This window comes from Alosa pseudoharengus, unplaced genomic scaffold (assembly GCF_046254945.1).
Source record: "Alosa pseudoharengus isolate Yale_2024_CS ecotype anadromous, Long Island Sound unplaced genomic scaffold, YU_APseudo_1.1 YU_APseudo_1.1_scf_24, whole genome shotgun sequence".
NCBI classification, from domain to species: Eukaryota; Metazoa; Chordata; class Actinopteri; order Clupeiformes; family Clupeidae; genus Alosa; species Alosa pseudoharengus.
In genome coordinates this window covers 2,842,804-2,855,303 of record NW_027468689.1, presented here as the reverse complement: position 1 = coordinate 2,855,303, position 12,500 = coordinate 2,842,804, and the positions used below count along the sequence as shown (strand labels likewise).

Below are 12,500 nucleotides of genomic sequence, written 5' to 3'. Positions count from 1 at the left end.
CAGCAGTACTGTGCTTCCCCGTAGCCCCCAGATGGCAACCGGCAGCTGCAGAGCCCGCCCAGATCCGGCTGAGATCCGGGTCAGAGTCTGGGCCGGCATCTGCTGCTGTCTGGCCTTCAACTGAACACTGCCTCACAGAGTCTGCGTGTAGAGAAGGAGTTTAAGGAGAAACCTTTGTAGCCTACTGTTGAACAACAGTATGCAGTCTGAACTGTGATTTATGACCTATGATGACAATAATAACATATGCAGAACTGACACTTTGTCCATTTTTGGAAAGTAATTGTTGTATGATGAGCATTAGGTGTATAAAAAATATATTCTTATCCTGTTTTTAAGATGATCTGAGTCTTGTCTTTCTTTATGTGTTGTAGTGTTGTGTGTGAAGAGTTAATTTCTGGGTATTGGAATAGGTCTGCCTTCTCAGACACCAGACGAGACTAAACGGTTCTTGGCCCAGATCGGATGAGCCACGGGGGAGACTTTGGGACTCAATTAAAGACGCTATTTATTCATGCGGAAATTAACCTACATCTGTCCATGCCCTTAAGAAGCGATGCAATTATAGGGCACAATGTGATGAAGAGGGATTACTGTTATCTTCATCGCTTAACGCGTTCTCATGGGCAGAGGACTGAAACCTCTACTCCATCATCTGAGTTCATGCGCCTGTATCCTGTGCTGTGTGCTGCCAAGGTGGGCCATCGCATACCATACTAAAAAAAGTGTAGGAATAAATCAAACGTTTTTTCCTGGAGATTGCTCTAGGTTAGGCCTACGGTCGTTTAGGCTATTATTGGAGAAATAACTGGAAATTAGACAAAGACTTAGCGTGTTAATAGTTTTCATATGGTGAATACGTAGGCCTAGTTAAAATGTCTAATAATGTTTCTTTTTTATGTTTGAAGCGACCTAAAGGCCCATGACTTTAACTAGGCTACGTTACAGCGTAGGCTATAAATTAAAACAACGTGATTGAATGGCACGTTGCGGTGTCGGTGCACTCTAGAATCTTTGGTTACCATACCTGCGCGGTTTGTTTGGTTCCAGCAGAGCCGTTATCTGGCGAGCTTTACTGAACGTAATGGTGAGAAAAACAATGTTGACCTATCTTGCATTTTATTTTCACTAACGCCTGAACCACTAAGGAAATGATTTATGCTACATGTTACAACTAAATTATTTTATCTTACCTTATATCAATAAGAGTGAAGTCTGAACAATGAAGTTAATACTACCAGACGCGAGCCTCTTTTGGGTTGCCAGGTGTAATGAAGACTTAGCTAGCTAACGTTAGTTGACCTGCAGCTGCTTGAACGTTTCTCCAACCATGACCCAGCTACACATTACGGAAACAGTGAAAACAAAAAATACCTCTCTAACCAACGTAACATATTTAGCTGAAGTTAGCGATGCAGATGAAGTTTAGCCTAGGCTACCTGTTGTGGAGAAATATGGCCAGCTCTGCGTCAGACTTGATATTCTTCGTTTGACAAAGACGTCACCATCTCAGGAAGCTCCTCCGATGTCCACTTAATTTGTTTCTTGTTTTAATTTTGGAAATTTGCCTGCCTCTCGTAGGCGTTCATGACTAACTGACAGCTGTTGACAGTTGGCCTTTGCTAATTTGGCAACCCAAGGACGTGCTAGCCCATTATTAATACGCTATTCTAGAATTAATTGTTCAAAACATAAACGAAAATTCCAAGAGATTCCGCCCCGTAATTCATTTTTTTTCATGTGTTTTACGGGGATTTACGGGTTAGAGTAATGTTGTCAAATAAGCCATTGCTTCAATTCATCGTGTTTCCTTACTCTCTGACAACATATGGTGATCATTTTTGGAATGGTTACAGTTTATTTTCCATTATTTCCTACATAGCCTACTGGACCTTTAAATTTTGTCATTGAAATAATTTAGCAATTCCATCCATGAAAAATAGGACTAGGCCTATTGAGAATGAGGAGATATGGCTATGAGACATAAGACTAAAAAGACTAGGCTAGGCCTACAACAAAAAATACATCTGTCCATTTGTTGTAGAAAAAGTTACAGACTAGCCTTGAGTAGCCTAGCCTAAGTAGGCCCTAAACAGTGCAGGCCAACACACCCACTCACAACAGAGATGGCACACCCAGGTGACTGTGCTAACATACACACACACATAGCCTACTCACTCTAACAACAAATGTGTCTGTGTTGACTGAAATCCACATTCTCTCCTGCTCTGTCTCTCTCACTCTGTTTCTCTCTCTCTCTCTCCGTTTCTCTCCCCCTCTCTCTCAGATGAAGAAGGCGGGGATGCAGGTCCTGGCTCTGCGCCCCGGGGAACGCAGACGTCTGACCAACCCGCGCGCGCTGGAGCTCTTCCGACAGTCCGTGCGAAGCGTCATGATCATGTGGCGCGTGTGCCGCATCTTCATGTCACGCTCCAACTACTCCATGCACCTCAACATCCTGGAGAACCTCAACACCCAGCTCGCAGGAGTGGTGTGTGTGTGTATGTGTGTGTGTGTGTGCGTGCCTGTGTTTGTGTGTGTGTGTCTGTGTTTGTGTGTCTGTGTGTGTGTGTCTTTGTGTGTGTGTGTGTGAGTCTGTGTGTGATGGCGTATGACGGGTTTGGAGTGGAGGTACAGAGTGTGTGTGTGTGTGTGTGTGTGTGTGTGTGTGTGTGTGTGTGTGTCTTAAGGTTTGGGGGGTGAAGGGAGGGAGTGTATGTGTGTTACCAGGTGTGTGAGATTTGGGTATTGCCCAGGGAAATATTGTTATTTGTGTGTAAACAGTGTTATATCTTTGACAGGGCAAAAACCTTGTGTTTGATCTGAACCACTTCAAAACCAAAAAGGTACATTGTCACCTTTACACTATTCTACACTACTCTTTAAACTAATCCCCATAAACAGCACGTGGTTTAAGCTCATGGTCGTGGAAGTTGTGTTTGCCTGTCCTAGGTGTACTACTATGTTTAATGTGTGTGTGTTTTGGTGTTTTGTGTGTGTGTGTGTGTGTGTCCCTTTCAGAACCACATTCCTCTGAAGCTGGTGGAGATCATGTGCAAGCACCCAGAGCATCGGTCAGAGCAGGAGGTGTTGCTGCTTCTCAGCCTGTTGATCACCATCGACGGTTTCCGCCGCTACAGTCCTACCCTGCAGCTGCTGCTGTCCCGCATTGTCCGCTACCAGAGGTCAGTACACACACACACACACACACACACACACAGTGCCACAAATCACAGAGATGTGTGTGTATGTGAATGCATTGTTTGTGTGTATGTGTGTATCGTGTGTAGCCTATGTAAATTGAGGTTCAGTGAATTAAATTTTATATATTTGTGTGTGTGTGTGTGTGTGTGTGTGTGTGTGTGTGTGTGTGTGTGTGTGTTTGTGAGGTTGGAGAGGCGTAGGGTGGTGGTAAAGAAGGGGGACCTTGGATTCAGCTTCTACTTTGTGTTTTCTGGTCAAGTGGCTGTGACCAAAGACAAGGATGGCAACAGCGCCTTCGTGGACAAGGAGCCCATCCTCATTAAAAAGGGCATGGGCTTCGGGGTGAGTAGAGAGAGAGGGAGAGAGAGAGAGAGAGAGAGAGAGAGAGAGAGAGAGAAATAGAGAGAGAGATAGAGAGAGAAAGAGGAGAGAGAGAAAGAGAGGGAGATAGAGAGAGAAAGAGAGAGAGGAGAGAGAGAGAAGAGAGAGGTAGAGACCATGTGTTGTACTTGTCTGTTAAATCGCTCCGGTCAAACATTTGGCATATTTGCCTATATGTTTAAATCATTATATTTTCGTACATTTCCAAACAAAACTCATTTCAAGGGAGTTATCCTCAGTGGGTGAGTAGAGAGAGAGAAAGAGAGAGAGACAAACAAAACCCATTTCAAGGGAGTTATCCTCAGTGGTTTCATATGGCCTGCACTTTCCTACCCCACATTATACATGTTCCTCTGCCGTTAGTGTGGTCACTTTAACCCAGTGTGTGATGTAGAATCCCATGGGGGTGTGTTGTGTAGGACGTGGCCCTGATCAAGGGGCTGAGGAGGAACGCGACGGTCGTGTGTATGGAGGAGACCGAGCTGATGGTCATCGACAAGGAGGACTTCTTCGCCAACAAGATGGACGTGGAATTAAAACGCGAGTTTGAGTACCGCTTCAACTCCTTCAGGTGCTTAGAGAGCAGATAAAGAGACGCCACACACGCATAGGGCTCATAAACACACACACACACACACACACACACACACACATAGAGCTGTCACAAGACACACACACATACACACACACAGACAGATAGACACCACACACACATAGAAGTTAAAGAGACACTATACACACACAGAGCTGTTAAAGAGACACTCACACACGTAAAGCATCTGTCATAGAAGTCCTCTGTCCTGCTATATTACATCCATTCCAAACATGATAGCACATTGGTAAACAAATGTTTTCAGTTATGGCTAAGTTCCAAATGGCTTTTTATTTCATTTTTAAGGAGAAGTCTTTTTTTTATTTAGCAAATCTTTCTTTCTTTCTTACTATCTATGTATGTATCTATCTATCTATCTACTCTTTCTTTCTGTTCTTGACTTTATCTATTTATTTTCAGAGGGATGAGAAATGCTGGCAAGCCTCACCTAATTATAGAAGTCAAGTCTGATGTTGTTGTTGTTGTTGTTGTTGTTGTTGTCCTATCGGAGAGAGTTCCCACACTTCCTGTGAGTCTGACCCTACGGCCCTCTGCTGCAGGTCCCTGGAGCTTGTGTCGTCCTTCTCGTCCCCCCTGATTGAACGCTTGGCAGACCACTCCAAAGCAGAGCTGTTCCGACATGGACGCATCGTCGTCAAGGACACCAACGACATGGGCAACCTCATCTTTGTAGCGCGGGTAATGATTGACTGTGTGTGTGTGTGTGTGTGTGTGTGTGTGTGTGTGTGTGTGTGTGTGTCTGTGCAACCTCATCTTTGTAGCGTGGGTAAGCATGCAGGATTGAGGTTTGTGGGTATAGCAAGCTGATTGACATACAGAAATACTTTCTTTGTGAACGAGTGAAATATTATGTGTTGGTATATAACCTGTGATTGACTGTGCGTGTGTGTGTGTGTGTGTGTGTGTGTGTGTGTGTGTGTGTGTGTGTGTGTGTGTGTGTGTGTGTATGCGTGTGTGTGTGTGTGTGTGTGTGTGTGTGGTATCATCTTGTGGTCAAAGTTTAAGCCCTTTATGTAGTGTCTGGTGACTAGAGTTTACATTTAAAAGGAGTATGAGCTGAATCAGAGAGAGAGAGAGAGATAGAGAGAGTGTGAGAGAGAAGGAGAATGAGAGAGAGAGAAAGAGAGAGAAAGATAGAGAGAGTGAGATAGAGGGAGAGTGAGAGAGAGAGAAAGAGAGGAAGCGAGAGAGAGAGAAAGAGAGAGTGAGAGAGAGAGAAAGAGAGGAAGCGAGAGAGAGAGAAAGAGAGAGAGAGAGAGAGAGAGAGAGAGTAAGAGAGGAAGCGAGAGAGAGAGAAAGAGAGGAAGAGAGAGAGACATTGTCTGACCAAGTGTTCTGTCTCCTCTCAGGGTCTGTGTGATGTTCTTAGAAAGGTGGACCTGACAAAGTGCAAGACGTACCAGCGTCTGCTTAAAAAACATCAGAGTGCAGGTACACACAGGCCTATGCTCACACATACACACACACACGTGAGCACTGTATCTGTTAGTGTTTGCTGTTTGTATTGTTGTTGTCCTCATGTGTGTTTTCTGTGTGTCGTGTCACATCCTGTTAAGAGAGCAGCGTGAAGACTGTGTCGCCACGGCAGCCAGAGGGTGTCTCATCAGAGAAGACCAGCACACACACACACAGGTTGGCCCCGCCCCCTTCCTTCCCATGAACACATTAATAACTCATCCTGCTCTCTTTCTCTCTGTCTGTTTCTCTCTCTATCCCTTTATCCCCTGCCCCATCCATCTCTCTCTCTTTCTTCTTCAATTAATCGATCTCTCCGTCTCTATCTTTCTCTTTTGCTTCCTCTCTCTCTTCCCTTCTCTCTCTCCCTTACTCTCTCTCTTCCTCTCTCTCTCTCCCTTACTCTCTCTCTTCCTCTCTCTCTCTCCCTTCCTCTCTCTCTTCCCTTCTCTCTCTCCCTTCCTCTCTCTCTTCCTCTCTCTCTCTCCCTTACTCTCTCTTCCCTTCTCTCTCTCCCTTACTCTCTCTCTTCCCTTCTCTCTCTCCCTTCCTCTCTCTCTTCCTCTCTCTCTCTCTTGTCCTCAATTCATTCATATCTCCATCTTTCTATCTCTCAATTCCTCCTTCTGCTTCTTCTCTCTCTCTCTCTCTCTCTCTCTCTCTCTCTCCACAGAGGGTCTCCCACACCAGTGAAAGGCCCACCCGTTGACCTCCCCACCTCCGCTTGGTTCCTGATTGACAGCCTGCCACAGGGCAGCACTTTTGTAAGACCTGCAAGCTCCACCCCCTGACCCCCAGCGAGGCTCATGGTGGCTAAAGATGTCCCTCTGTTGTTGACTGTCCCTCATTCCCTTCTAATAGTATATGTACAGATACTCTTGGTTTGTTATGACCTGTGTGTGTGTGTGTGTGTGTGTGTGTGTGTGTGTGTGTGTGTGTCTGTGTTTGTGTGTGTGTCTGTGTGTGTCTGTGTGTGTGTGTGTGTGTGTGTGTGTGTGTGTATGTGTCTGTGTTTGTGTGTGTGTTTGTGTGTGTGTGTGTGTCTGTGTGTGTGTGTGTGTGTGTGTGTGTGTGTGTGTGTGTGTGTGTGCGTGCAGGGTCTGAATGAGTACCTGATCCCACACAGACAGAGGGACAGCCGAAGCCTGACGCTGGTCAGTCGGAGCGTTGAGATTCTCAGAGTGGACAAGACCTGCTTTGATGAGCTGGTCGATGATGAAACCCTGAAGAAACTGAAGGACATTCAGAAGACCTATCCCAGGTAAGACTTTGAGTCACACACCTACCCCAGTTAGGTAGCCTAGAAATCTAGACGCACCCTAGCGGCAGCGAATTACATTTGCTGCCAGGGCTAGTCTAGCAACTCTCCGTTGGCTTGTGAGCTGGAAAAATGAAACTTCTATCAGGCCAATCAAATCGTGTATAAAGACGTTAGGTGGGCTTAACATAATGATTGATGGCAGAGTTGCAACGGTTTGGCTTGAATTCCCTGCTACTTGAAAACAAAGAAGATGGATGTTGCTGTTGACGAACAGCGTGACACGTTAAGCTTTTTTTAAGTTGACAAAAGTTTGAACTAGCCAACTAGCTCCACTGGTGGGAAAACGCATGGGACTCATAGCGCTGTCCTATTGCGTGCAGAGGGAATTTGAGAGACAACCGATTATCCCGCCCCTCGGACTGAGCACTGTGAACATTTTAATGTGGGTCTGGCTCGTCAGGCTACCAGTTAGGCCTATCCCAGACGAGACTCAAAACACACCTGCCCTAGGTAGGCCTATCCCAGACAAGACTCAAAACACACCTGCCCTAGGTAGGCCTATCCCAGATGAGCAGGGCTAGTGGAGGCTAAACGCAAATAAACACAGTCGATTCACTTCTGGAATTTCAGAAATAGAGTTTATCCACCTCTTATTAGAGTTTATCCACCTCTCAAAAGAGTTTTTTCACCAATTGCAACTTTTAACATTCAAAAATCAATTCAAATCAATCAATTAAACATTATCCACATTTACAATATGTACACTCATCAACACCTTATGAATCATTTAATACCACTGGTATTGTTATAAATAATGGACATTAACAGCCACAATCATCAAACATGTTCTGAATGGCTTTTTTAAAAATCCAATACTGCACGGTTCAGTCCACCTTACGGTGATCAAAGAATTCATTTCTACCACCACACCCCTGCAGGTGAGACTAAGGCAATGTGCAGTAACTAAACAAACAATGAAACGGTGAAGTTTTGTGTGTGAAAACTTTGCTCCGTTTTCTTAAAACATTAAACGCAAAACCTCAGCTTTAAAGGGAAACTTGGCAGGATGTCCCCCTCTGCTGGAGAAATTGTGCATTACGCTATTTCAAACTGTGGGAAAAGGTAACAATAAAGCACATGGATTTGTTTACAAGCTAGCGAACGGTTAGCATAAGTTTGGCAGAACTATGTGGATGTTACAAGGTAAGAAACACGATTTAAAACGAGTTTCTTGTTTCTCACTTCTCTTTCCGGACGGTAGTCTCAATGTTTTTTTTAAAGTATATTTTTTATGCCTTTAATGATGGTGACAGTGGAGAGTGACAGGAAGCGAGTGGGAGAGAGAGTTGGGGTGGGATCCGGAAAGGACCACAGGAAGGGAATCGAACCCAGGTCGCCGGCGTACGGTGCAGGTGCCCCAGCCAGTTGCGCCACAGCTGGGGCCGGTAGTCTCAATGTTGCAAGGTTCGTTTTCCGCCTGGGAACGCTAGGGGCAGCGGGGAAAGTCACCATTTTCACCAGAACAGGTCATTTAACCATCCAAATGATTTCTAAACGGGTTTATTACATTGAAATAGTTGCCAAGTTCCCCTTTAAGCACTATTTACAAAACCTCTGACCCCTCTTGCAAAATCAAACTTTCGCTTCAAAACAGTTTTACTTGTGCTCAAAATCAAACACTGCTCTCAAATCATAGACAAAGTTATCAAAATGATAAACACTATCAAGCAGTCAGTAAACAATACACCAGAAAAAAAAAAAAAACACATTGTTCAAAACATAGTTTTCAGGAAGAAGTACATTTCTCAAAACAAATTTCAGATTTTTCTGTCATTGTCTTTTGATGAACGAAAACATCACGTAGACTGAACATCAATGAGTTCAAGCAACTGAGAACTTTCTTCAGCCGATGGGTTTTAGTGTTTTAGCAACTGAGAAAAACTAACTCATTTGACCAAATGCATAGTAGGTATGTGACTTGCCTTTGTACAGCATCATAGTACATTTTTCTTTTGTGTAGCCTAGGGACACCTAAAGAACTTTTTTTGCAGCAGAGTTTGGCCTGTGCGAGTCTTTACGGGGCAGCCGTGGCCTACTGGTTAGTGCTTCGGACCTGTTACCGGAGGGTTGCCAGTTTGAACCCCGACCAGTAGGAACGGCTGAAGTGCCCTTGAGCAAGGCACCTAACCCCTCACTGCTCCCCGAGCGCCGCTGTTGATGCAGGCAGCTCACTGCGCCGGGATTAGTGTGTGCTTCACCTCACTGTGTGTTCACTGAGTGTGTTTCACTAATTCACGGATTGGGATAAATGTAGAGACCAAATTTCCCTCACGGGATCAAAAGAGTATATATACTTCTACTTGAAGGGTCTAACCTGTGCGCTTTTCTCCCATAATGCTCTCTGCTCTAGCGACGAGGATCTCTGCACCGTGCTGCTACGGCACCAGGGATGGGAGAGGTTTAAGGTCGCAGTGACGATGGACGTGTTGGCCTACTGCCCGCAGCGTGACCGTGGCGCCATGCCCACCTCCTGCGGCGTCAGAGCCAACCACAAACCCCTCGCTGGCCAGTCCACCCCCGGCGGGAGACCCACCTGAGCTCACACACACCATGCCCAGGGGCAAACACACAGCCGCGGGGCAGAATGCTGCAGAGGATGCTCGCTTGGTCCCCTGCATATCCTTGGAATCCATCGCTCATCTACAGTGGAAAATGCTTTTATTAAAAAGTAGCATTCAGCATTCTATATGACCTGTTTTGTATTAGCAAAAACCATCAAGACTTTTTTTTATTGTTATTGTTTTGATACCATAAAACACTGTATGATGCACAAAAGCATAGAAAATATTATAACTCACAGATATATGCAAGGAGACGTAAGGGCTCGATGATCATGTCCTGGACATCAGTAATGTCTTATATCCAACTGGAAATGTGGTCAATTATTAAAACTGAAATAATAATAATTGATTGAAAGGATTAGACTACAGTGTGCACACTAATAGTTAAACAAATCATCCCACTGCAGATTAGCAGCCGTCAATTTCACCAGCATCAACACCCAGTGGAAAGGCCGAGTGATTATGTCCGTATGTGCAGATGAATCCACAGTTTATGATCTCTCATACATTTTCTGTTGTTAATCCAGTGCTTCTACTGTAGGCTATATTACAGGAACCATTATTATCCTATAATAAGTCGACCCAGGTGGGACTTGAACCCACAATCCCCAGCTCCGGAGGCTGATGCCTTATCCATTAGGCCACTGGGCCCTGCTGTTGAAGGGGTGTAGCCTATCCATTGTTTTAGCAGGTTCTCTGTAGCCCCCTACTGCTAAACTGAGAGAGTAACCTATGACTGGATGTCTGCGTCTTGCAGAATTAATAGAAGAAACTCCGGAAACTAATATATTTATTTATCTTTTTAAGCAGCAAAGTTTTCCTACATATTTATTTAAAACAATTATTCATCTTTTATGTAGGCTACTGTCAATGGTTATTTTCAACTGTTGCACTGCCTTGATGAGGCCAGTAGATGGTGCTCCCCATCACTGTTAAGGCAAATTACTTCAGCAAAGTAGACAACGAATGTAGCCTAAATTCCAAAATATTTAAATGCATGAGGGAGATTTAAACTGTCACTATAAGCCGTTGCACTTTTCTCGAATGCTACAGTCTCGACCTACATTTCAGTGAGGCCTACTGGAGAAGAGGGTTCTGCTGCCAGCATTGCCTGAACAGTGGACAAGAAACTGCACAAGAAAAAACACAGGGGCGTGGTGGTGACGCTGCATCAACTTCACTACTGTTACATTCCATACGAATGTTTCAATAAATAAATGATTTAGCCTACACTGCACGCAAGCAAACAAGATAAACCAAAGAGGCTTGGCCCATAAGAAGAACAGCCAATAAAAATGTAAGAGAAGCGTGGATCCGTCACAACCAAGACACGCCCTTAACTACTCGTGAGCTCCGAGCTCCACATCGGCAACGTAAAGGAATAGCTTACTGTCGTAAAACCTGACTGGAAAAAAATCAACAAACCCCTCCTGCCTCTGCTGTTGCGTTGCGTTGCTGCTGCCGCCAGTGCGTTGCTGCTGCTAGTGAAGTTTCCTTGTGAAATTGCCCTCTCATTCGATGTTGACGGCATTAACGAGTAAATACCTGGATGTCAGGTTGGACAGCGGTTGTTGAATTTCGGATGAACGAGATCTACTGGTGAGTGATTCACAACTGACTTTCGATTACTTCAAAATGTGTCGTAGTGAACGACATTTCGAGACGTTTCTTGCTTTTTGTTGATGAATGTGCACTTTCCTCGTATAACACAGAAAAAAATGTGATATTGACTTCTGTGACTATGAGGAGGGGCAGCTTCTCAATGTGACAATATTTTCACTGTTCCGATCAACACAAAAAAGCAGGCTATCTCATATGCCTGAACTAGCGAGCATAACTTCGTTTTGATAACTTGCAGTGAACGGCCAATTAAAGCCGTCAAGTCGCCTCAAAGTTTGGAGCACGGGTTTCTATCACACTTTCCCAAATCGAGTAACGTTAACATGGGTTTAAGAATAGCTCAGTTTTGTAAAGGTAACGTTAACTTGATAATCCTGTTGGCTACAGTTGACTGGACAAAGCTATAGTAGGCTAGTAACCGATGATGGATTTCAAGTATTGCTAATTATTTAAAGCCTACAGCTTTGCATGTGAGATGTTCAGTGTTTGGCATTTGAGAACTTTTGTTATGGAGTTGAACTGGTGCTGTGGTCGTTTGTTAAGGGAGTTGGTGAGCTGCCTCGTCGGTGATGTCATTCTTTCACGGTTATTCTGGAGGATTGTGTTTCTGCTCACTGAATAAGGCCTACAGCACTGTCCTCTGGATTTTGGGGACTTTATTTTAGGAGGGACGGGTGTGGGCTTTTAGTTCAGACCACAATTGTCGTCATTCACTCGCTGTTGTGCATCTTTGTTGACTCATCTAAACAAATTAGTCTAATGGCGGGCTGTTATATTGCTTGTCATTGTCGTTTTCTACAGGTTGAACACCAGACAGCGGAAGAGGAAAAGAGATATTCAAATCCCGACGGACCGATCGGACTTCGAAGTGCCAGTTGAACGGTGGCAGCCAGTTGAGCAGGAAACACAACACTACCTCACATCGCTCAGTCACCTGGGAATTCAAGATGGATCGGTGCGCGGAGAACTTCTCGCTGTTAGCACAGCCTGCCTACCACCTCAATCGGAAATAACACATTGCTGCCGTACCAACCAGACTCAACTGATCTGCTCGTTGTCGAGTACATTTTCATCGTTTGGGAGACGCATTTAGAAAACACTTTCCTTGGCTATTTATTGCTGTGGTTGGGTGATCATCGCCAGCTGATGTGGCACCACGTCCTGTGTTGCCGTATCTGCCAAAAATTATTCTTTCAGAACAATGTGGAGCCGTGAGAAGTGAGGGACAGGATTGTTATCTAATAGCTGCCTACATGCTCGCTGGAGCCGCGCATCCAGCAGAATGGCATCAAACGAGCGGTTGTACGAGGTGTGGATGCTCTACTGTAACAAGGTAACCAGTAAC

General features: G+C 44.8%; 3 protein-coding genes and 1 non-coding gene across 7 annotated transcripts in view; 3 read left to right on the top strand and 1 right to left on the bottom strand.

The window, feature by feature from the left end:
* stradb (STE20 related adaptor beta) overlaps positions 1-340 on the top strand; it is a 21,556-nt gene extending 21,216 nt beyond the window's left edge. For all 4 annotated transcript variants that reach the window (XM_076302845.1, XM_076302842.1, XM_076302843.1 and 1 more), the window contains one exon: positions 1-340. This exon is cut by the window's left edge and continues 1,990 nt beyond it. The gene's annotated coding sequence lies outside the window, so the exon portion shown is untranslated.
* Positions 32-5,858, top strand: LOC143142703 (cyclic nucleotide-binding domain-containing protein 2-like). The gene is made up of 10 exons (XM_076303778.1): positions 32-79; positions 631-696; positions 2,288-2,491; positions 2,802-2,846; positions 3,022-3,185; positions 3,390-3,546; positions 4,005-4,156; positions 4,738-4,876; positions 5,548-5,629; positions 5,755-5,858. Exons 1-10 carry the CDS (start codon positions 32-34, stop codon positions 5,856-5,858), a joined length of 1,161 nt encoding a protein of 386 aa, XP_076159893.1.
* Positions 5,859-10,113: 4,255 nt separating this feature from the next.
* Positions 10,114-10,186, bottom strand: trnar-ccg (transfer RNA arginine (anticodon CCG)). Its single transcript has one exon. It is a non-coding gene; the product is annotated as a tRNA-Arg (tRNA).
* An 818-nt stretch (positions 10,187-11,004) lies between these two features.
* LOC143142128 (neurobeachin-like protein 1) overlaps positions 11,005-12,500 on the top strand; it is a gene marked incomplete at its 3' end in the record, with an annotated part of 14,523 nt that continues 13,027 nt past the window's right edge. The window contains 2 exon segments of the mRNA XM_076302841.1: positions 11,005-11,134; positions 11,957-12,488. Of these exon segments, the coding sequence (XP_076158956.1) occupies positions 12,438-12,488 (51 nt within the window).